The following is a 23859-nucleotide window of genomic DNA, read 5'->3' as shown; positions in this document are numbered from 1 at the left end:
CGGTGGCTCACGCCTGTAATCCTAGCACTTAGGGAGGCCGAGGTGGGCGGATCACCTGAGGTCAGGAGTTCAAGACCAGCCTGGCCAACTTGGTGAAACCCTGTCTCTACTAAAAATACAAAAAATTAGCCGGGTGTGGTGGCGGGCACCTGTAATCCCAGCTGTTTGGGAGACTGAGGCAGAAGAATTGCTTGAACGGAGGCGGAGGTTGCAGTGAGCTGAGATTGTGCCACTGCACTCCAGCCTGGGTGACAGAGCGAGACTCCGTCTCAAAAAAAAAAAAAAAAAAAAAACAAAACCAAAAAAACCTTTTTTCTGTAGCAATGTGTCTCATTTTAAGTTTAACCAGTAACTCATACTCTAGCGACCGCTCTCTGAGCATGTGTAGCCCCAGCACCCAGCTACTGCTCAGCTCATGCCCTGGTCAATGCAACCTGTCTCCATTCCTTTCAGTTTGAATGAATTCACAACCTATGGCAGCGAAGAAAGCAGTAAGTCAGCCCTGTGCATCCGCAGGCCCAGTGGGCCCTCAGGAGGGGTGTGGCGGGAGAGTGTGGGAGGGAGGAGGGCTCCCAGGCTCAACACGGGGAGGCTGTGCTCCCTCCTCAGAGCCATGACCAATGGAAGCTTCCACAGAGCTTGAAAGTGGATAATGCTGGAAAAGGATTCTTCCCAGACCATCCGTGTGTCTCCTTCCCCCCTCATCCCTTTATGACTTAGTTGGGTATGCCAGGAGAGGGTGCTGGGGGTCTTTGGTCTCAAGGAAGGGATGATGTTCCAGTTGAGACTCAAGAAAAGGATTCTGAGCCTCAGAGCTTTGAAGGAGCCACTTGGTCCCTGACCTTCCTAGAGGCAAATCCCAATCCCTGTGGACCCAGACACGGGCTCCCCACTGCCCTCATCTGGGAGCTCAGCCTTCCTGTCCTTCCACAGCCAAACCGGCCTCCGTGCGGGCCCTGCTGTTTGACATCTCCTTCCTCATGCTGTGCCATGTGGCCCAGACCTATGGTTCAGAGGTGAGAGAGGGGAGCGACCTGGACGGGGGCTCAGGGGAAGGAGGTAAACCGGAACTCTCCCCACCTCACCGCCTGGGCCCCCACAGCCTCTCAGCCAGTTAGTTCTGTGGGCCTCAGAAACCAGGTGCCCACCCAGGCTGGAGTCCGTAGAGGCCCCTTCAGCCCCATGTTCACATTGACCACTAGGTGGCAGCATTGCCCCCCCCGTCTGGTTCCCTTAGACCAGTTCGCCCCGTCCCCAGTCTTTGGGTTGGGCTGGGCTGGAGCAGCAGCCTGGCGGGAAACAGTGCAGCCCCAGGTCCAGCGCTGGCAGGCGCCGCGCCCTCCCCACTCGGCTGGTGCCCCTCTTCCCCTTTCCCAGGTGATTCTGTCCGAGTCGCGCACAGGAGCTGAGGTGCCCTTCTTCGAGACCTGGATGCAGACCTGCATGCCTGAGGAGGGCAAGATCCTGAACCCTGACCACCCTTGCTTCCGCCCCGACTCCACCAAAGTGGAGTCCCTGGTGGCCCTGCTCAACAATTCCTCGGAGATGAAGCTGGTGTCAGTGGCCCGGGCGCCCACTCCAAGGGTGGCGGTAGGGGCAGGGTCAAGACCCGCTCCCTGAGCCCGTCCCCTGCTCCCCTTTGCTGACTTCTCTGCACACCCGCAGGCAGATGAAGTGGCATGAGGCCTGTCTCAGCATCTCAGCTGCCATCTTGGAAATCCTCAATGCCTGGGAGAATGGGGTCCTGGCCTTCGAGTCCATCCAGGTAGCCCTGCCTTCCCAGCAGCCTTTGCTCCCCTGAGATACAGAGCCAGCCAGTGATGACTTGTTATATTTCGTAAGGGCAAGAAGACCTTTAATCCAGGAGCTCATGTTTTGATATTGATATTTTGTGTAATCGTTGTCTTAGCCACTCCCTCTGGCCCAGGTAGCTCTGGGAAGATCAAACTTGTGGAGAGAGGTGTGGAATGTGGCCCGGGACTCCACCCGCTGCACTTAGCTGCCCGCAGAGGCTGAGAAGGTGATGTTGGCTCAAGAAAGGGAGATAGATGGTAGCCCATCACCTTTCCGTCTCCCCTAGAAAATCACTGATAACATCAAAGGGAAGGTATGCAGTCTGGCGGTGTGTGCTGTGGCTTGGCTTGTGGCCCACGTCCGGATGCTGGGGCTGGATGAGCGTGAGAAGTCGCTGCAGATGATCCGCCAGCTGGCAGGGCCACTGTTTAGTGAGAACACCCTGCAGTTCTACAATGAGAGGTCAGTAACCCGCCTTCCCTTCTCAGACCCTTCAAGTGTGTTGTGAGAAGTCAGCACATCCAATAACAAGCACCCCTCTCTTTTCTGACCTTTGCAAACATGCTACTTGCTCACTCACTCACTTTCCTATTCATGCGTTCACTCACCTGACTCGGCAAACATGTGCTGTGTCTCTGTGGCAGAAGCGTTTAAATATGCCAGCACCTGCGGTGTTGTCAGAAATGCAGACCCCAAACAGGGTCTGCCCGCAGAGACTCAAGTTCAAGACAACTGGCTCCCAAAAGAACAAAGCTGTATGACTGTCTAGGAGCTAGGAACCTGTCTGTAGATTTTACAGGCCATCCCCCACCCTCAGTTATCTCTTAGGACAGTTTCCTGCCCTGGCTCTTCAGAGGCTTGGAGGACTTCCCTGGTGACCAGCTACATTGAGTTCATTCACCCAACCAATAAATTGTTTGCTTTTTTTAATTGTAAAAAACACATAAGATTTGCCATCTTAGCCATGTTTAAGTGTACTGTTCAGTAGTGTTAAGTGTATTCACACTGTTGTGTAACAGGTCTCCAGAACTTTCTTGCATCTCTGAAACTCCATACCCACCGAACAATAGCTTCCCATTTTCCCCTCCCTCCAGCTCCTGGTAACTAACATTTTACTTTGTGTGTCTAGGAATTTGACTACTTTATACTTTTTTTTTTTTTTTTTTGAGACAAGGTCTTACTCTTGCCCAGATCAGAGTGAGTCTCACTGCAACCTCAAACTCCTGGGCTCAAGTGATCCTCTCGCCTCAGCCTCCCAAGTAGCTGGGACTGCAGGCCCACAGCCGGCTAATTTTTCTAGTCTTTGTAGAGACAGGGTCTCACTATATTGCCAGGTCTTGAACTCCTGGCCTGGAGTGATCCTCTCACTGTGGACTCCCAAAGTGCTGGGATTACAGGCGTGACCCACCGTGCCCTGCTGAATTTGACTACTTTTTAGATGCCTCATTTAACTGGAATCATACAGTCCTTGCCTTTTCGTGACTGGCTGACTTCACTCAGCATGATGTCCTCAAAGCTCATCCATGTAGTAGCACGTGACAGGAATTCCTTCCTTTTGAAGGCTGAATAATACTCTGTTGTGGGCCGGGCGTGGTGGCTCACGCCTGCAATCCTAGCACTTTGGGAGGCTGAGGCTCAGTTGAGGTCAGGAGTTTAAGGCCAGCCTGACCAACATGGTGAAACCTTGGCTTTACTAAAAGTACGAAAATGAGCAGGGAGTGGTGGCAGGTGCCTGTAATCCCAGCTACTTGGGAGGCTGAGACAGGAGAATCACTTGAACCCAGGAAGCGGAGGTTGCAGTGAGCCAAGATCGTTCCACTGCACTCCAGCCTGGGTGAAAGAGTGAGACTCTGTCTCAAAAAACAAAACAAAAACAAAAAAAACCTCTGTTGTGTGGCTATACCACATCTTGATCCCTCTTCTGTCAGTGAACACTTCAGTTGCTTCCATCTTTGGGCTATAGTGAATAGTGCTGCTGTGAACATGGGTGTTTACCAGCCAATACGTTTTGGGTGTTGCCATGTCTTTATGGCAACGTTGAGGATGTCTTTATTTTATTTATTTATTTATTTATTTATTTATTTATTTATTTATTTATTTATTTATTTTTGAGATGGTGTTTCGCTCTGTCGCCCAGGCTGGAGTGCTGTGGCATGATCTCGGCTCACTGCAACCTCCGCCTCTTGGGTTCAAGAGATTCTCCTGTCTCAGCCTCCTGAGTAGCCGGGATTACAGGCATGCGCCACCACACCCGGCTAATTTTTGTATTTTTAGTAGAGGTGGGGTTTCACCATGTTGGCCAGGCTGGTCTCGAACTCCTGACTTCAGGTGATCTTCCTGCCTCAGCCTCCCAAAGTGCTGGAATTATAGGCGTGAGCCGCCACACCGGGCCTGAGAATGTCTTAATAGGGAGAAGGGGAAGCATTGAGCTGAATGAGGTTTGGACGGTCTAGAAAAGCACATCTCGTTTTCCCCTTGCTTCCTTCTTTTTTCCTTTCTTCTCTCATTTCTCCGCCACGTCCCCCCACGCCCCGCCCTGCCAAATAGGGAGTTTTTGCTCTGGTGTAACCCATTCTAAGCACCCTAAGTCCTATCTGGGTAAGGGGTAGTGGGAAGTCTGTGGCTCCATTGTACAGGTGGGAAAAGTGGCTCTAAAAGTCATAGCAACTTTCCCAGAGCCACCCTGCATTCCAGGAACAGTCAGCACTCGCCCGGGTCTGTATTCACTTCTGAAGCCTCTTTCCATGAGGAAATTCCTGGATACACACTTCTGTCTGCCCAGCTACCAGGGGCCGGGAAGAGTCCTGTGGGGCAGCCCTTGGGCCTCTCCTGGAAGGAACAGTTTACTTTGGGAGGAGGCCAGGGCTGGGCGGGGACCCCCAAGCACTCAGCCTAGGGGGAAGTGATTGTGTTTATTTATGTGGCAGGTTGGCAGGGCCCAGGCCTGGGGGATGGGGGAAGTTGGAGAATAAAAGAAAATGTGAATATCAGGCTGGAATGGCCAGGGGGAGGAAAGCCCCTCCCCAGTCCCTATTTATAGGCTTTGTGTCCTGCAGGTGAGAGACCTGCCAGGAGCAGAGCAGGGGCCAGGTCGCCCCGGGGTGTACCCTCCCCCAGCGCGAAACTGGGTTAATGCCTCAGGGAGATTTTCGTAACCCAAGTCCAGGGGAAAGTCTGGCATGGGTGTTCCCTCCTCTCCCTCCCCACCCTACAGTGGCACCTGAGCCTCAGGTCCTCTTGGCCCTCCCCCAGGGTGGTGATCATGAACTCGATCCTGGAGCGCATGTGTGCTGACGTGCTGCAGCAGACAGCCACGCAGATCAAGTTTCCCTCCACTGGGGTGGACACGATGCCCTACTGGAACTTGCTGCCCCCCAAGCGGCCCATCAAGGAGGTGCTGACGGACATCTTTGCCAAGGTGCTGGAGAAGGGCTGGGTGGACAGCCGCTCCATCCACATCTTTGACACCCTGCTGCACATGGGCGGTGTCTACTGGTTCTGCAACAACCTGATTAAGGTACTTAGGCTGGAGTGGCTGTGGGCCGACATGGGTCCTGTCCCCTGGCTCCCCACACCTGGCCTGGTCTGCCAGGCTTCCCTGAGAGGCTGCCGTGAGCCAGGTGGCCTCCCCGGGATGCCTCGCCTCAGAGTTGCCTCCTGGGGGAGCTCTGGCCAGAGACTGGGATTCAGCCTGAGGGGCGGAGCAACATCTGGGGCCCCCTCTGTGGGCCTTACCTGGATAGCCATGCTGGGGCGGCAGGGTGTAGGAGCCCCAGATCCCGGGCCCCCAGCTCCTAAACTGCTCCCCTTCCTGCACACCAGTGCTGGAGTGGCAGGGTGTCAGAACCCCAGATCCCAGGCCTCCGGCTCCTGAACTGCCCCCCTTCCTGCGCACTAGGAGCTGCTGAAGGAGACGCGGAAGGAGCACACGCTGCGAGCAGTGGAGTTGCTCTACTCCATCTTCTGCCTGGACATGCAGCAAGTGACCCTGGTCCTGCTGGGCCACATCCTGCCTGGCCTGCTCACTGACTCCTCCAAGTGGCACAGCCTCATGGACCCCCCGGGCACTGCTCTTGCCAAGTAAGATTCTCTTCAGAGCTTGCCCTGCTCCGGCCACCCAGGGTCAGGCACCCCTCGCCTGGTGCCACCCTGGGAGACTGGGCTTTGGGGAGCCCAGTCAGACACAGAAAGCTCTTGGGGCACCTCTCACTGTCCCCTTTTTCTGGAACCCTTTGCCAGGCTGGCTGTGTGGTGTGCCCTCAGTTCCTACTCCTCCCACAAGGGACAGGCGTCCACCCGCCAGAAGAAGAGACACCGCGAAGACATTGAGGTAGGCCCCCACCAGCCGCCCTCGCCGGCTTCACTTGTTCACCAGTTTGTTACAGCATTTCCTGAGGATTCCCCAGGCAAAGGGAAGCAGATGTGGCCCCTGCCCTTGGGGCAGCCATGCCCGGGCATGATTGGTCAGGAATCTGCATGGGTGATTTATGTGGCCCCAGCCTGCCCATGGGCACAAGGGGCCTGTCAGATTGTGGGAGGGGTTGAGCAGAGAGGGGCTGAGGCCCTGCTGGCCATGCTGACCTCACTCAAATCGGAGCTCAAGCTCTTTTCCCTGACAGCTGGAAACGGGGGGGTTTAGGGGTGTATAACAGTGACTTTCACACCCTCTAGGATTATATCAGCCTCTTCCCCCTGGACGATGTGCAGCCTTCAAAGTTGATGCGACTGCTGAGCTCCAATGAGGACGATGCCAACATCCTTTCGAGCCCCAGTGAGTGTGTGGGCTGGCGGCGCACCGCTCCCTTTCCTGGGAATTCACTCTCCGATGCTGCCACTCTGCCGCTGCTCCAGCTGCAGGCATCTTTGCAGCTGGTCAGAGAGAGTGTGGCAGGGACCTGCTGTTCTAGCCTCCAAGGGGGTGCTCTGTGTCCTGTCCCTGGAGAAGAGGTTGCTGTTCTCACTCCCTGAGGGTTAAAGCTCCTCTGCCCAGGTCCAGCCCAGCCCACAGTTGTTCCCCCGCAGCCCTCCTGCCCCCTCCCTTACCCCAGGGTTGAGGGGATGACAAGCTACCCAAGTGAGTTCACCGCCTCAGGCACAGCCTGTGCCGTTGACTCACCAGCTCTGACCTTCCTTCCTTCCTTCCTTCCCCCAAAACATGTCCTGAGAGGCCCGGGCTGGGGCATCCATCCCCACCTTCCTGCCTAAAAAGCACACCCCCCCGCCCCACCACTTCCCTGGAGGTCATCCTTTTCACTGTCCTCTCCTCCCTGCCAGGCTTACTGCCAAGGGCTCCTTCTGTGGCCTTTTTCCTGTTTCCAGAGATTTCTCCTGAGCCTGAACTTTTCTCTGAAGCCTTTTAGGAACTAGGGGACCAACTATACACTTGATCAGAAGAAAGATACTAGGTCTGCCAGCTATAAGCGCTGTGACCTTTAGCTAGCGACTGAGCCAGTCCCCGTCTGGGTCTCCTCATCTGTAAATGGGGTGTTGTGAGGAGTAAGCAGCTTAGGAAGTACCAAGATCGGCCCCTGGCCCTGTGTGCTCGCCACATGTTAGTTTTTCTCTCTCATTCCATTGGGATCTCTGTATCTGAGGCCCCTCTGTGCCCTTTTTTTTGTTTTGTTTTGTTTTTTTGTTTTTTTTGTTTTTTTGAGTTGGAGTCTCCCTCTGTTGCCCAGGCTGGAGTGCAGTGGCGTGATCTCAGCTCACTGCAACCTCCGCCTCCTGGGTTTAAGCAATTTTCCTGTCTCAGCCTCCTGAGTCGCTGGGACTACAGGCGCCTGCCACAATGCCTGGCTAATTTTTGTATTTTTAGTAGAGACGGGGTTTCACCATATTGGTCAGGCTGGTCTCGAACTCCTGAATTCAGATGATCCACCCGCCTTGGCCTCCCAAAGTGCTGGGATTACAGTCGTGAGCCACCATGCCCGGCCTGTTTTTTTGAGACACGGTTTCGCTCTGTTGCTCAGGCTGGAGTGCAGTGGCACCATCTCGGCTCACTGCAGCCTTATTCTCCTAGGCTCAAGCAGTCTGCCTCAGCCTCCCAAGGAGCTGGGACTGCAGGCTTTGGCACCACACCCAGCGAATTTTTGTGTTTTTTGTAGAGATGAGGTCTCGCTAGTTGCCAAGGCTGGTCTCGAACTCCTGGACTCAAGCGATCCTCCTGTCTCTGCCTCCCAAAATGCTGGGATCACAGGTGTGAGCCACCGCACCCGGCCTCCCTTTGTGCTCTTGATCTCAGGGTCTTCTCTGGGCTCTCCATGTACCAGTTACCTCCGATGGGTGAAGGTCGGGTGGGGGCATCCCTGGGGAGCACCACTTTTGCACTCGGCAGCCTGTTTCCCAGCGCTCCGTCTGCTCCATCCCACAGCAGACCGATCCATGAGCAGCTCCCTGTCAGCCTCTCAGCTCCACACGGTCAACATGCGGGACCCTCTGAACCGAGTCCTAGGTGAGTTCCCCACCCCTGCTGCTGAACCTGGGGCTAAGCTGGACGAGTCCCTTGCCTCATGGAGGCTGGGAGACCTTGTCAGCTGGAAGGGGCCTTGCGGCACCCCTCCCTTCCCCTCCATGCCCCTCATTGTTGGCTGTCTTGGCCCCCAGGCTCCTGTCTAGTTCCCCCTCCTCCCCTCCCCTCTTGCTTTTTATATTTTCTCTCTCTGACACCCCGTTTTGGGGACATGCTCAGCATGTGTTTCTTTTCCCTTTTCAGTCCCACCTTCTCCCAGAGTGTGACCTCACCCTCTCTCATGGAACTCCCTCCTGTCACTCTCCCCCCACTCTCCACAGCCAACCTGTTCCTGCTCATCTCCTCCATCCTGGGGTCTCGCACCGCTGGCCCCCACACCCAGTTCGTGCAGTGGTTCATGGAGGAGTGTGTGGACTGCCTGGAGCAGGGCGGCCGTGGCAGTGTCCTGCAGTTCATGCCCTTCACCACTGTGAGTACCACCTTCCCGGCTCTCCCACTGGTGCTGGGGCCTCAGGGCAGCCCTTGGAGCAGGGAGGGGCCTCCTTCCCCCTGGGACAGCACACCCGCCACCAGCTGTCCCGCAAGCAGCATCTGTCTGTCCGTGGCAGGTGTCGGAACTGGTGAAGGTGTCAGCCATGTCCAGCCCCAAGGTGGTTCTGGCCATCACGGACCTCAGCCTCCCCCTGGGCCGCCAGGTGGCTGCTAAAGCCATTGCTGCACTCTGAGGGGCTTGGCATGGCCGCAGTGGGGGCTGGGGACTGGCGCAGGCCCAGGCGCCTCCAAGGGAAGCAGTGAGGAGAGATGAGGCGTCGTGGCCCACATCCGCTCCACATGGTGCAAGAGCTTCTGGCGGCTTCCAGTCCCCGCTCCTGACTCCCGACCTCCAGGATGCCTCCCGGTTTCTCCTTTTGAGATTTCCTCTCCATCTGCCGGCACCTGAGGAGTGTGAGCAGCCTGGACCACAAGCCCGTGGCCACCCCTGTGTGCGCCCGCCCCAGCCCAGCAGGAGTCTTACCTCTGAGGAACTTTCTAGACACAGAGTATGTGTGTGTGTATATATATATATATATATATATATATTGTAATATGTGAGGGAAATCTCCCTTCGTTCATGTGTAAATAAAGCTCCTCATGGATCCCTTTGTGACTGTGTGTGCTGTTGGTGTTGGTGCCACCCGGGGCAGGGCACAGTGTCCTCTCCCTGGACTCCCTGTGCTGTGGCTGGGGAAGGCTCACTCCCGTGGTGAGGAGGAGGAAGAGGTACAGAGGCGGCAGGGCTCAGGGTCCTATGTGGGCTTGCTCAGCTGGGGAAGGGCCAGGGGAAAGCAGCTTCCCTTCCTTGGAGCCAAGTTGGCCTGCCTGCTGCCCCCTCCCCCAAAGCCAGCTGTACCCTGAAAGGGGAGAGGCTTTGGCTCAGGGCCCCACAGTGCTGGGGCAGGGTGGCCTGCCCTGCTGTCTCCCGAACCCGGTCCAACCCCACCCACACTCTGACTAGTCTGGGATTTGATCTGTTGCCTCCAAAAAAGGACTGGGGGATGGGAGGCGGGGGGCGGGGATGAGGGGCTGGACCTTTCTTTAACCCTTCCTTGCCTGCCTCACACATCTCTGAGCCCCTAGATGGATGACTGTGAGCTGGCAGTGGGCACTTCTGACCCTGCTTTCTGAGGAGCCATGGGCCGGGGAGGTGGGAGGGACGGAGGAGCTGAGGAGGAGAAGGCTTGGGCAGATAGTGGACTGGGGACTGGTGGGGGTACCCCAAGGCCACACAGGAGTCCTTGGCTGCAGGCAGGCCTCACACCTGTGGTGTGGTGGCTGGCCCCCCTACTTGACACAGCTCCCCACCCTCCTGGGCTGTGAGCTTAGTGCTCTTCAGCCCAGGGCTGCCACAAGCAGGAAGTGACCAGCTGGGGCGAGTGCAGAGACCAAGTCTGAGGAAAGAAGCTCTGACCCCAGTGGTCACCTTGAACTTGGCTTCCACTTTGTGGGCAACTTGATGGATGGGCTCAAGTTTATGGAAGATGGTAAATGACAAGCCTGGTGCAGATGCTCAGCACTCCCTGGCTTCATCTTGTCTGGCTGTGTCTGGCCTGTTAAGCCCACCCAGACCCCACGCCCTCTCCTTTCCGGTTCCCATGGTCCCCATGCCTCTGTCTTCCGTGCCAGGCTGTGGCTGCTCGAGTGCAGATTCCACGTCTGCCTTGTTCCCTGCTGTGTCCCCAGCACTTAGCCCAGCATCTGCACAAAGTAGGTGCTCAGATAAATATGTGCTAACTGAATGAATGTCAGACGAACTTGAGAACCTTCCTCCTCCTCCCTGGACCTCCTCCCCGACCTCCGTCTGGCCTCTCCCACCCTCAGCCACCTCCCCAGCCCCTGGCCAGGCACCAGCTGGACTCAAGAAGGAGGAAGGACATGACTGGAAGCAAACACTTTATTATCCTGAAGTTCAGTTACAATGCGACAGTGGAGGGGACACTGGTGAATTGGGGGGTGAAGAGGTGGAGGGTGACAGTCAAGCTTCCTTTCACACACACGCCTGACATGATTCCTCCTGTCTGCTCCCTCCCACATCCCCAGTCCCCGTCCAGCAAGGCAAATGTCCAGGCACCTGCCCGGCCCTAAAAAGAGTCACAGTCCTGACCCTCGTTGAGGCAGGGCAGGTGTCCTGAGGGCACCCAGAAAAACAGAAGACACGTTGGTGATGTTCGGGAGTCAAACCATGTCCTGAAAGTCTTATGAAGAAAAACAAGATTCCCCAGCAAATTCGTGGGACCCCAGGGCCATGCCTCCCAGCTCTGGCTGCCTCTGCTTGTCCAGGGACCTCACACCCAAGGGGATGCAGGGGCCGCTGTGCAGTCGGCTGAGGCCAGAGTGAGGGGTGCAAGGACCCAGATGGGGAACACTGCTGTTTAAATATTAAACAGGGATTTCTTGTCTCCCACATGGGAGACCTGATACTCTCAAGGGTCCCAGGTGGGGACCCTCGGGACCAGGGGCTCACTGCGGCTTATCCCAGTGCCCGCTGCAGAGCCAGGGCTGGGGAGCAGTCACAGTAATAAATACTTGGTATTTACCTATCTACCTCCCAGTCCAGGGGATGGGAGGACAGGAGCTTTTTCTCACTGCTACAGGCAGGAGAATGAAACTCAGAAATGCAGGGAAGGACACACAGGCCTGGGGCTCTGTTCTGCTCTTCCCTGTCTTTAAATATGAGGCTTAAATAGGCATAAATATTAAATAGAGATAAATACATGGGATGGGGAGGGCTTGGCTCAGGGCTGAGCAAGGTGGCGTAGAACGCGGTACACCAGCTCCAGGAAGCTCTGCAGATGGGAGGCAACCAGGACGCCTCCCGCCCGGCGCTGGAAGGCAGAGGCGAAGGCTGGCATGGCACCCTGGGTGGGCTGCAGGGCAGGGGCAATTCCCAGTTCTTCCATCTGTGGGGGAAAGCTGTGATCAGTGGTTGGGCCCTTCTGAGTGGGCGTTATTACAAATGAGGAAATGCTGGGGGCTGACAGCATGGACAAGGCCCACACACAGGCTCGGCTGCAGTGCCCAGAATGCCAGCATGACCTTGGCCACCCTGCCCAACAAGGCTCACCTGCTGCCAGATGGTGGTGGCAAAGTCAGCGACGTCCAGCTGCAGTGTGTCCAAGGTGGGGCCCAACTCCGGGGAGATCCCTTCCAGGGCCTGCAGGAGCCCCTGGTAGAGGAAGAGGCCGCTATGGAGTTGGCTCAAGCAGCCTGTCTGTGAGACAGAGTGGAAGAGTTAGGGGGTGCTGCCTGAGACACGTCAGGCCCCCAGCTTGGAACCTGGAGACCTGGGGGAGCCCATGGGTGTCCCTCCTCTCCTTCCCCCTCCTCATCAGCCTTATCCTTTCCTGACACTCACCAGCTGCAGGGCCTGGCTGGAGCAGCCGCTCAGGGGAGCCCAGGGGATGCCCAGAGAGTGTCCGAGCAGCACCAGCTCCTCGGGGTGGCACAGCTTGTAGGTGGCACACTGGGGATGGAAGGATGCTGAGTGAGACTCGCCGTGGCCAGGTCGCTGCTCCTTCCCGCGTCCTCCCCGACTCTCTGGTCTTTCCCCTCCCTCCATGTCCTGCCAGGCTCTTCAGTTCCTCTCTGCCCTGCACCCCCACTCTGATCTCACAGGAGCCCTTGCCCTTTCTCCTGAATGTGATGCCTCCACTCCCATCCCAGCCAGCCCTCCTAAGCACCATCCCCACCAAGGTCCTCCTCCCCAAGTCCCTTCCCAGCCTTCCCCAGCTCCACTGCTCCTAATATTCTCCCATGTTCCTTCCTGAGGATGTCGGCCCTGCAGTTCCATCCCCCTTAGCTCTCCCCACCAGGCTTCCCTCCACAGCCCTCTCGCCCGCCTCACTCACCAGTTTCTCCTGGAGCGCCGCGCCATCGCCCTGGATCTTTCTCACTTGCTCTAAGCACTTGAGCAGGAAGCTCTGGGGCAGGGAGCTGGCAGGGCCCAGGGGGGTGGCTTCCTGCACTGTCCAGAGTGCGCTGTGCCACAGCAGCAGCTGCAGGGCTGGGGACAGAGCGGGCTCAGGAGACATGCTGTTCCCTATCACCTGAGGCCCTCTCGGGGACACTGGGTGCCTTTAATCCCCATTCTCAGAACGGGGATCCCCAGCCCCTCTGTCACACCAGCCTCCCTCCCATGCCAGGGCAGGCGGCTCTCCCATCCTGGGCCAAGACACTCACCCATCAGCTTCATGGGGCTCTGGGCGGCAGGTCCAGCCATGGGTCTGGGTGGGGCTGGGCTGCAGGCTCCGGGCTGTTTTGGGGCCCAGCTCTAGGGGGGCCTTTATACATAACCCCACGGAGGCCTGGGAGGAAATTACCTGGGGCCACGACTAAAGCTTAGTAATAACTTCCCAGGATTTATGCAAATTTGGTGTCCAAGACAATGCAGGGGGGTTGGCACAAAAAGCTGTTTGCGAAAGTTTTGTGAAATTGTGGAATCTCTGATCCTCCTTTGACGTCGCCTTGCCCCCCTCAAACTCCCTTCCTCCAGCTGCCCCACCCAGGCCTGAATGGCCCCAGGGTGTTTGAACAGAACAGCTGAACAAAGGCTGAGCCGCTGATAGACGCCTGGAGGCGGCAGCAGCCTGTGGGGAAGTGGCAGCTGAGTCGGGGTCTCCCTCTCTGCTCTGGCAGACTTGCGGGGGCAGTATCCTTTGCCCCTCTCCTTTGGGATTCTCAAGCCTGTCTCCCAAGCCCCCAAATTATAAGAGAGAAGAAAGAAGCTGGTTGCCCCCATTCTTACCCCCAAACTCTCCGGAGGCTGCCTGTCTGGGAGACCTCCTGAGGGCCCCTACCTGAGATAAAGACATTGGGTCTTGGCTGCTGTGCCCACCCCACACTTGGATAGGCACCATCGAAAGTTCCAGGCTGTCCTGTCCCAAGCTGATTAGCTGGGAACTCCCCCAGAAACCCCCCCCCACCCACCATGACTCATTTGGCTAAGCCCCTAGAATCCCGGTAGAGCCCAGAGGAAACCGGATGTCTGTCCAGAATGAGGCAAGACCCTTCGAGGCTATTGGCTCACCTGACCTTCACCTCCTCGTGCACGACCCTGACAGTAGGGTCCCCAAGAGCTTTGGAACTGGGGGATTGGGACACGTGACTTCCCTGGCCATTCACCTTGAAGTGGACATGGGCTGGGGTGAGACAGGGGAAACTGCTCCATCTTCTCATCCTAGAACCATGCAGCGTTAATGCTGGAAGGGACCTTGGAGTCGATTCCAACACTGTGAACTAGGCCAGGGAAGGAAGTGCCTTGCCCAAGGTCATGGTAAGTGACAGAATTACAGCCTGGGCCTCTGGCTCAGGTCTGAACATTTTCTTTTTCTTTTTCTTTTTCTTTTTCTTTTTCTTTTTTCCAGACAGAGTCTCGCTCTGTCGCCCGGGCTGGAGTGCAGTGGTGCGATCTCTGCTCACTGCAAGCTCCGCCTCCCGGGTTCACGCCATTCTCTTGCCTCAGCCTCCCGAGTAGCCGGAACTACAGGCGCCCACCACCACGCCTGGCTAAATTTTTGTATTTTTAGTAGAGACGGGGTTTCACCATGTTAGCCAGGATAGTCTCGATCTCCTGACCTTGTGATCCACCCGCCTTGGCCTCCCAAAGTGCTGGGATTACAGGTGTGAGCCACTGCTCCCGGCCTAGGCCTGAACGTTTTCTACAGGCCACAGGGCCTGCCTGGGGCAGTCTGACTGACCACACCCAAGACTGTCACCTTCTGTCCTAATTTACCCCAGCGTGCCAAGAAACAGACATCTCTGGATGAGAAGCGGACGCGTTGACTGGGTGGGGCCATCTCTGGTGCTTGGGGGCCCCCTGGTGGTCACCAATGGCAGGGACGTCACCTGCTGATCTTACACACTGTTATCTGGTCCCCAGTCCTGCAGCTCCGCCTCAGCTCCGTGGCTCAGCACCTTGCACTGATGGGGCCCAGCTCTGGGCCCAGCTCCCTGGGAGTAGAGGGTAGGTTTTTGTTGTTGTTGTTGTTTTTGTTTTTCTGAGATGGAGTTTTGCTTGTTGCTCAGGCTAGAGTGCAATGGCATGATCTCGGCTCACTACAACCTCCGCCTCCCTGGTTCAAGAGATTTTCCTGCCTCAGCCTCCCAAGTAGTTGGGATTACAGGTATGCATCACCGTGCTCATCTAATTTTGTATTTTTAGTAGAAGTGGGATTTCACCATGTTGGTGGTCAGGCTGGTCTCGAGCTCCTGACCTCAGGTGATCCACCTGCCTCGGCCTCCCAAAGTGCTGGGATTACAGGCATGAGCCACTGCACCTGGCCTTGAGGGTGGGTTTTTAACAGGACCATGGAAGGCAGGAGCTCCACATTCTTAAACATGTTGCCTGGCAACTATTGCATTGCATACCTCTTATACATCAGGCACTTTTTTTTTTTTTTTTTTTTTCAGACAGAGTTTGGCTCTTGTTGCCCAGACTGGAGTGGCTGGAGTGCAATGGCACAATCTCGGCTCACTGCAACCTCCGCCTCCTGGGTTCAAGCGATTCTCCTGCCTCAGCCTCCTGAGTAGCTGGGATTACAGGCATGCGCCACCACTGCCACCACAGCCGGCTAATTTTGTATTTTTAGTAGAGACAGGATTTCTCCATGTTGGCCAGGCTGGTCTCAAACTCCTGACCTTAGGTGATCCGCCCACCTCAGCCTCCCAAAGTGCTGGGATTACAGGCATGAGCCACTGCTCCTGGCCACATCAGGCACCCTTTATTACACTTTTGTCATTTTTTTTGCGGGGGAAACAGGGTCTCACTCTGTCCCCCAGCCTGGAGTGCCGTGGTACAATCACAGCTCACTGCAGTCTCCACCTCCCAGGCTCAAGCGATCCTCCCACTTTAACCTCCCGAGTAGCTGGGACCACAGGCGTGGACCACCAAGCTCGGCTAATTTTTGTATTTTTTTTGCAGAGAGGGGGTTTCACCATGTTGCCCAGGCTGGTCTCGAACTCCTGGGCTCAAGCCATCCACCCACCTTGGCCTCCCAAAGTGCTGGGATTACAGGTGTGAGACACTTTCGTCATTTCATCCTGTCAACCAACTGGTGTGTTGTAGCCAAGAGAGGGCCTCAGAGAAGTGAAAAAACTTGTTCAAGATCACAGAACTAGCTGGTGGCTGAGCCAGGTAGGATTTGCAGTTAGATCATATTCCTAAGCCCCTGCTGTTTCTGTGACACTACTTTCCTGTCAATAAAGCTGTACATCTTGAATAATGGCTCAATCCAGGCTTCAGAGAATAAAGACCAGAGAGTGAGGGCTCATTACCACCTGCCATGACACATGGGGCTGAGCTGGACTGTAGGCTCAGAAGCCACAGTGATCTGACAGGGGGCAGGCTCCAGAGACCCCCGTTATTCATCCTTCCAGCATCCAGAAGGCTCTCCCAGGTATTTCTTCATGGTTAGAAGTGGCTGGCACCTTCCCCTCCCACTTCCTGTTTTCATCTGGTACTGGGCTTAGAGCATCTTTGTGCAGGATCTGGAGTAACTCTCATTTGTTGCAGGGGGGAGGGTAGATTGTAAAAAACCCTCCTTGGATGGCAACTTGGTAGTGTCTAGTTAATGTGGAAATGTGTATGTCCCCTGACCAAGCAACTCTACTTTTCCAGTATGCCTCAGAGCATGAGTACGCAGACCTGAGTATGTCTACTGATGTACACTGAGTTAGGAATGGCTTTTACACTTTTTTTTTTCTTTGAGACCAAGTCTCGCTCTGTCACCCAGGCTGGAGTGCAGTGGAATGATCTTGGCTCACTGCAACCTCCGCCTCCCTGGTTCAAGCGATTCTCCTGCCTCAGCCTCCCAAGTAGCTGGGATTACAGGTGTGCACCACCATGCCCGGCTAATTTTTTTATTTTTAGTAGAGACGGGGTTTTGCTATGTTGGCCAGGCTGGTCTCGAACTGTTGATCTCAAGTGATCTTCCCGCCTCAGCCTCCCAAAGTTCTGGGATTACAGGTGTGAGCCGTGGCGCCCAGCCGGCTTTTACACTTTTAAAGGGTTAGAGGAAAATTTTTAAAAAGATTATTTTATAAAATGTAAAAATCACATGAAATTCAAATCTCGATGTCTATAAAAAATTCATGTATGTATTGTTTATAGCTGCTTTTGTGCTAGAAAGATAGGGCAGAGTAGTTGTGACAGAGACCATATGGCCCACAAGCCTAAAAAATTGACTATCTGGATCTTTGAGTTTGCAAACTATATACATAGTATATATGTACCAGGAGACATATACAGAGCTGCTTTTTTCTTCATTATTATTATTTTTTTAGAGACAGGGTCTCTCTCTGTTGTCCAGGCTGGAGTGCAGTGGCATGATCTTGGCTCACTGCAGCCTCGACTGCCCAGGCTCAAGCGATCCTCCCACCTCAGCCTCCTGAGTAGCTGAGACTAGAGGTGTGCACCACCATGCCTGGCTAATTTTTTTATTTTTATTTTTTTTTGAGATGGAGTCTCGCTCTGTCACCCAGGCTGGAGTGCAGTGATGTGATCTCAGCTCACTGCAACCTCCGCCTCCTGGGTTCAAGAGATTCTCCTGCCTCAGCCTCCTGAGTAGCCGGGATTACAGGCGCCTGCCACCATGCCTGGCTAATTTTTGTATTTTTAGTAGAGATGGGGTTTCACCATGTTGGCCAGGCTAGTCTCAAACTCCTGACCTTAAGTGATCCACTTGCCTTGATGTCCCAAAGTGCAGGGATTACAGGCGTGAGTCACCATGCCCGGCCATAATTTTTTGATTTTTCGTAGAGACAGTCTCCCTATGTTGCCCAGGCTGGTCTTGAACTACTGGCCTCAAGTGATCCTTCTGCCTTGGCCTCCTAAAAAGTTTTAGGATTACAGGCGGGAGCCACTGCACCTGGCCAGAGATGTTCTTTGGAACATTGTTATAGTAAACCAATGGAAATGCATTTGCAATGCCCGTCAGCATGGGAATAGCTAGATAGATACTGGTCCCTTCATACTATGTATGCCTCCCAACCTGACCAGAGTGAAGACTCTGAGAGGAAAGGGACTTTGTTTGTTTATTTATTTATTTATTTATTTGTTTGTTTTTGAGATGGAGTCTCACTCTTTTGCCCAGGCCAGAGTGCAGTGGCGCTATCTCAGCTCACTGCAAGCTCTGCCTTCTGGGTTCACGCCATTCTCCTGCCTCAGCCTCCCGAGTAGCTGGGACTACAGGCGCCCACCACCGCGCCCAGCTAATTGTTTGTATTTTTAGTAGAGACGGGGTTTCACCGTGTTAGCCAGGATGGTCTCAATCTCCTGACCTCGTGATCCGCCTGCCTCGGCCTCCCAAAGTGCTGGGATTACAGGCGTGAGCCACCGCGCCCGGTCCCTTTTAGATATTTAAAAAAAAAAAAGTGACACTGAATTTCTTCAGGAAATTAGAAGCCACGCCAACAAGGTTCATCCAGACAGTGGATGAAGAAGCCTCCAGACAGTGAGTAGACAGAAAAATGGCCCATAGACCTTACTTGGGCAAGAACCAGGGAATCATGGCGAATGACCCCAGCTCTCTGGAAGAGGGTGATAAACTCTCTCCGGTCACTTACAACCAAGGCTGGAGATTGATAACCTCTTGTGAGGCTGGGCTCCTCGGGAAGAATGCTCATTACAGCTACAAACATTGAACAGGCTGGAAAGGGCCTCAGGCAGCTGTGCCTGCCATATGTATGTCTCCGGATCACAGGAGGCTGAGGCAGGAGAATCGCTTGAACCCGGAGGCAGAAGTTGCAGTGAGCCAAGACTGCATCATTGCACTCCGGCCTAGGAGACAGAGCAAGACTGTGCCTCAAAAAACAAAGCAAAACAAAACAAAACAAAAACCTTTATTGCTAAAAATGCTAACAATCATCTGTGCCTTCAGCAAGTCCTAACCTTTTTGCTAGTGAAGGGTCTTGCCTCATGTTGATGACCACTCACTGATCAGGGTGGTCGCTGCTGAAGGTTGGGGTGACTGTAGCGATTTCTTTTTTTTTTTTATTTTTGTTTTTATTTTTCCTAGTGCCTTCAGGTGAAAACAATTTCTTAAAATAAGAAAATAATGAAATTTTCTGCATCAATTGACTTTTCTTTTTTCATTTTTGTTTGTTTTGTTTTGTTTTGAGATGGAGTCTCCCTCTGTTGCCCAGGCTGGAGTGCAGTGGCACGATCCCAGCTCACTGCAAGCTCCACCTCCCGGGTTCAAGCAATTTTCCTGCCTCAGCCTCCCAAGTAGCTGGGATTACAGGCTCCCACCACCATGCCCGTCTCATTTTTGTATTTTTAGTAGGGGCGAGATTTCACCACGTTGACCAGGCTGGTCTCAAACTCCTGACCTCAGGTGATCTGCACACCTTGGCCTCCCAAAGTGCTGGGATTACAGGTGTGAGCCACCGCACCCGGCCGACTCTTCATTTCTAGAAAGGTTTCTCTGTAGCATATGATGCTGTTTGACATCGTTCTATCCACAGTAGAACTTCTTTCAAAAGTCAATCCTGGCCCACAGCACCTTGTGAGGCTGAGGTGGGTGGATCGCCTGAAGTCAGGAGTTCGAGACCAGCCTGGCCAACATGGTGAAACCCTGTGTCTTCCAAAAATACAAAAAAATTAGCTGGGCGTGGTGGCGTGCACCTGTAGTCCCAGCTACTGGGGAGGCTGAGGTGGGAGAACCTCTTGGACCCGGGAGGTGGAGGTTGCAGTGAGCCAAGATCATGCCACTGCACTGCACTCCAGCCTGGGTGACAAAGCAAGACTCCATCTCAAAACAAAAAGAAAGAAATGGAGTCAATCCTCTCAAACTGCTGCTGCTTTATCAACTAAGTATATGTAATATCCTAAATCTTTGTTGCCATTTCAGCAATGTTCACAGCATCTTCAGAAGGAGTAGATTCCATCTCAAGAAACCACTTTCCTTGCTCATCCATAGAAGCAATTCCTCATCTGTTCAAATGTTATCATGAGATAGCAGCAATTCAGTCCCATCTTCAGGCTCCAATTTTTTTTTTTTTTTTGTAGAGACGAGGTCTTGCTATGTTACCCAGGTTGGTTTGGAACTTCTGAGCTCAAGTTATCCTCCTGCCCTGGCCTCCCAAATTGCTGGGATTGCAGGTGTGAGCCACTGGGCCTGGCCTCAGGGTCCACTTCTAATTCTAGTTCTTTTGCTATTTCTACATCTGCAGTTTTTTCCTCCACTGAAGTATGTCTTCAGCGCCTCAAAGTCACCCATGAAGGTTTTAATCAACTTCTTTTAAACTCCTGCTAATGTTAATTTTTTGAGATGGAGTCTCCCTCTGTTGCCCAGGCTGGAGTGCAATGGCATGATCTCGGCTCACTGCAACCTCCGCCTCCCAGGTTCAAGTGATTCTCCTGCCTCAGGAGAGCTGGGGTTACAGGAAAGTGCCACCATGCCCGGCTAATTTTGTATTTTTAGTAGAGATGGGGTTTCACCATGTTGGTCAGGCTGGTATCGAACTCCTGTCCTCAAGTGATCCACCCGCTTCATCTTCCCAAAGTGCTGGAGTTACAGGTGTGAGCCACTGCGCTCGGCCTAATTTTTTAATTTTTTTTTTTTATACAGACGGGGTCTCACTTTGTTATTCAGGCTGCTCTTGGCCTCCTGGGCTCAAGCGGTCTTCTTGCCTCAGCCTCCCAAAGTGCTGGAATTATAGGCGTGAGCCACCGCTCCCGGCCTAATCATGAATATTCTTTTTTTGTTTTTTGAGAGAGTCTCACTCTGTCACCCAGGCTGAAGTGCAGTGGCACGATCTCAGCTCACTGCAACCTCCGCCTCCCGGATTTAAGCGATTCTCATGCCTCAGCCTCCTGAGTAGCTGGGACTACAGGTGCGTGTCACCATGCCTGACTAATTTTTGTATTTTTTTTTTAGTGGAGACAGAGTTTCACCATGTTGGTCAGCTTGGTCTCAAACTCCTGACCTCAGTTTATCCACCCGCCTGAGCCTCCCAAAGTGCTGGGATTACAGGCATGAGCTGCCACGTCTGGCCCTAATCATGAATATTCTTAATGGCATCTAGAATGATGAATACTTTCTAGGTTTTCAGTTTACCCAGATCCATCAGGGGAATCACTATGGCAGCTCTAGCCTTACAAAATGTATTTCTTAAAAAAGACTTGAAAGTTGAAATTACTTCTTCATCCATGGGCTGCAGAATGGATGTGTTAGCAGGAATGAAAACAATATTATTTCCCTGGTACCCCTCCATCAGAGCCCTTGGGTAATCAGGTGCATCGTCAATCAGCAGTAATAACTTCAAAAAAAATCTTTTATTTGGCCGAGCGTGGTGGCTCACGCCTGTAATTCCAGCTACTTAGGAGGCTGAGGCAGGAGAATCACTTGAACCTAGAAGGCAGAGGTTGCAGTGAGCTGAGATCGTGCCACTGCACTCCAGCCTGGCCAACAGAGCCAGCTAAGGAGTTGGTCTCAACAGTGGCTAGAAATGTTCAGTAAACCATGCTGAGAACAGATGGGCTGTCATCCAGGCTTTGTTGTTCCACCCATAGAGCACAGACAGAATAGATTTAGCATCATTCTTAAGAGCCCTGGGATTTTCGGAACGGTAAATGAGCACTGGCTTCAACTTAAAGTCACCAGATACATTAGCCCTAACAAGAGAGTCAGCCTGTCCTTTGAAGCTTTGAAGCCAGGGATTGACTTCTCTTCTCTAGCTATGAAAGTCCTAGGTGGCATCTTCTTCCAATAGAAGGCTGTTTGTCTACATTGAAAGTCTGTTTTTGAGTGTAGCCACCTTCGTCAGTGAGATTAGTTAGCTAGATCTGATGGATAACTTACTGCAGCTTCTCCATCAGCACTTGCTGCTTCACTTTGCACTTTTATGTTACAGAGATGGCTTCTTTCTTTCAACCTCACAAACCAACCTCTGTTAGCTTCTAACTTTTCTTCTGCAACTTTCTTTTTTTTTTTTTGAGACGGAGTCTCACTTTTTCACCTAGGCTGGAGTGCAGTGGCGCAATCTCGGCTCACTGCAAGCTCCGCTTCCCGGGTTCACGCCATTCTCCTGCCTCAGCCTCTCCGAGTAGCTGGGACTACAGGCGCCCGCCACCGCGCCCGGCTAATTTTTTGTATTTTTTAGTAGAGACGGGGTTTCACCGTGGTCTCGATCTCCTGACCTCGTGATCCGCCTGCCTCGGCCTCCCAAAGTGCTGGGATTACAAGCGTGAGCCACTGCGCCCAGCCTCTTCTGCAACTTTCTCACCTCTCTCTACCTTCAAAGGATTGAAGAGAGTGAGGGCCTTTCTCCGGACTAGGCTTTGGCTTAAAGGAATGTTGTGGCTGATTTGATCTTCTTTCCAGACTCAAACTTTCCCTGTATCAGCAATAATGCTGTTCTGCTTTCGTATCATTCGTGTGTCCACTAGAGCAGCACTTTTATTGTTTTTATTTTTTATTGTTTTGAGACAGAATTTCGCTCTGTCACCCAGGTTGGAGTGCAGTGGTGCGATCTTGACTCATTGTAACCTCCGCCTCCCCACTTCAAGCGATTCTCCTGCCTCAGCCTCCTAAGTAGCTGGGAATACAAGCGTGCACCACCATGCCCAGCTAATTTTTTGTATTTTTAGCAGAGATGGGGTTTTACCATGTTGGCCAGGCTGGTCTTGAACTCTTTTTAAAAATTTTTTTTTGAGACAGAGTTTCACTTTTGTTACCCAGGCTGAAGTGCACAGAACACAAAGCAGCTAACTCGTGGGGCAGCAAGTGTCATGGGAGGCAGCCTGTTACCCAGGCTGAAGTGCAGTGGCGCGATCTCAGCTCACTGCAACCTCTGCCTTCTGGTTTCAAGCGTTCTCCTATCTCAGCCTCCCGAGCAGCTGGGATTACAGGCGCCCACTGCCATGCTTGGCTAATTTTTGTATTTGTAGTAGAGACGGGGTTTCACCATGTTGGCCAGGCTGGTCTCGAACTCCTGACCTTGTGATCCACCCGCCTCAGCCTCCCAAAGTGCTGGGATTACAGGTGTGAGCCACCGCGCCCAACCTGGAGCAGCACTTTTAATTTCCTTAAAGAACTCCTCCTTCACAACTTGGCTACCTGTTTTGTGCAGGAGACCTGCCTGGCTTTTGGCCTCTGTCGGCTTTCAACATGCCTTCCTCACTAAGCATAATCATTTTGACCTTTTGATTTAAAGTGAGAGATGTATGATTCTTTCTCCCTTTTTCTGTTTTCTTGTTTTGAGACAGGGTCTCACTGTCGCCCAGGTGGGAGTGCAGTGGCAGGATCTCAGATCACTGCAGCCTCTGCCTCCACCTCCCAGGCTCAAGGGCTCCTTCCACCTCAGGCTTCCTAGTAGCTGAGACTACAGGCACAGGCCACATGCCCAGCTAATTTTTATATTTTTTGTAGCGATAGGGTTTCATTGTGTCGCCCAGGCTGATCTCCAACTCCTGAGCTCAAGGGGTCCACCAGCCTTGGCCTCCCAAAGTGCTGGGATAACAGGCATTGAGTCACCAGGCCTGGCCAATGACTCTTTCTCTCACTGGAACACTAAAGAGGCCATTGTAGGGTTACTAACAGGCCTAATTTCAGTATTATTTTGTGGCTCAGGGCATGGAGAGACTCAAGAAGAGGGAGACAGGGAATGGATGGTGTGTGAGCAGTGAGAACACACTCAACATTTATTAAGTTCACCATCTTTTTTTTTTTTTTGACAATGTCTCACTCTGTCACCCAGGCTGGAGTGCAATGGCACGATCTTGGCTCACTGGAACCTCTGCCTCCTGGGTTCAAGCAATTCTCCTGCCCTCAGCCTCCCAAGTAGCTGGGATTACAGGCGCCCGCCACCACACCCAGCTGTTTTTTTGTATTTTTAGTAGAGACGGGGTTTCCCCATGTTGTCCAAGCTGGTCTTGAACTCCTGACCTCAGGTGATCCACCTGCCTCGGCCTCCCAAAGTGCTGGGATTACAAGCACGAGCCACTGTGTCCAGCTAAGTTCACCATCCTATATGGGTGCAATTTGTGGTGCCCCAACAATGACAATAGTAACATCAAAGATCACTGATCACACATCACCGTAACAGATACAATAATGAAA

The 23859-nt window shown here is 53.4% G+C and overlaps 2 protein-coding genes and 1 non-coding gene across 19 annotated transcripts in view; 2 read left to right on the top strand and 1 right to left on the bottom strand.

Moving 5' to 3' along the window:
- Positions 1 to 9399, top strand: part of MED24 (mediator complex subunit 24) — a 32005-nt gene extending 22606 nt beyond the window's left edge. For 7 of the 14 annotated variants that reach the window (XM_055258185.2, XM_055258183.2, XM_055258182.2 and 4 more), the window contains 12 exons: positions 454 to 491; positions 934 to 1016; positions 1378 to 1556; positions 1666 to 1765; positions 2081 to 2256; positions 5047 to 5311; positions 5693 to 5874; positions 6034 to 6124; positions 6466 to 6565; positions 8165 to 8245; positions 8584 to 8732; positions 8872 to 9399. In XM_055258185.2, the coding sequence (XP_055114160.1) occupies positions 454 to 491; positions 934 to 1016; positions 1378 to 1556; positions 1666 to 1765; positions 2081 to 2256; positions 5047 to 5311; positions 5693 to 5874; positions 6034 to 6124; positions 6466 to 6565; positions 8165 to 8245; positions 8584 to 8732; positions 8872 to 8988 (1561 nt within the window). In that variant the 3' untranslated portion in view covers positions 8989 to 9399. Of the gene's footprint in view, positions 1 to 453; positions 492 to 933; positions 1017 to 1377; positions 1557 to 1665; positions 1766 to 2080; positions 2257 to 5046; positions 5312 to 5692; positions 5875 to 6033; positions 6125 to 6465; positions 6566 to 8035; positions 8246 to 8583; positions 8733 to 8871 lie in introns of all 14 variants that reach the window. The other 7 variants (XM_063628291.1, XM_063628290.1, XM_063628289.1 and 4 more) reach the window with 2 other exon arrangements.
- LOC129470881 (small nucleolar RNA SNORD124) lies at positions 754 to 857 on the top strand. Its single transcript, XR_008653398.1, has one exon. It is a non-coding gene; the product is annotated as a small nucleolar RNA SNORD124 (small nucleolar RNA).
- Positions 9400 to 10676: 1277 nt separating the features above from the next.
- Positions 10677 to 13623, bottom strand: CSF3 (colony stimulating factor 3). 4 transcript variants are annotated; one of them, XM_055258201.2, is made up of 5 exons: positions 12980 to 13623; positions 12649 to 12803; positions 12156 to 12263; positions 11865 to 12011; positions 10677 to 11700 (listed from the first exon to the last, which is right to left on the bottom strand). In XM_055258201.2, exons 1-5 carry the CDS (start codon positions 13017 to 13019, stop codon positions 11536 to 11538), a joined length of 615 nt encoding a protein of 204 aa, XP_055114176.1. In that variant the 5' UTR covers positions 13020 to 13623; the 3' UTR covers positions 10677 to 11535. The 4 variants fall into 4 exon arrangements, with proteins under 4 accessions (XP_055114176.1, XP_055114175.1, XP_055114177.1 ...); XM_055258200.2 differs by having other exon boundaries at positions 12640 to 12803; positions 12980 to 13092; XM_055258202.2 differs by lacking the exon at positions 12156 to 12263 and having other exon boundaries at positions 12980 to 13106.
- Between the last annotated feature and the right edge of the window lie 10236 nt (positions 13624 to 23859).

This window comes from Symphalangus syndactylus, chromosome 20 (genome assembly GCF_028878055.3).
Source record: "Symphalangus syndactylus isolate Jambi chromosome 20, NHGRI_mSymSyn1-v2.1_pri, whole genome shotgun sequence".
NCBI classification, from domain to species: Eukaryota; Metazoa; Chordata; class Mammalia; order Primates; family Hylobatidae; genus Symphalangus; species Symphalangus syndactylus.
Note: the sequence above shows the minus strand (reverse complement) of the source record. Positions and strands in the feature narration are given on the sequence as shown.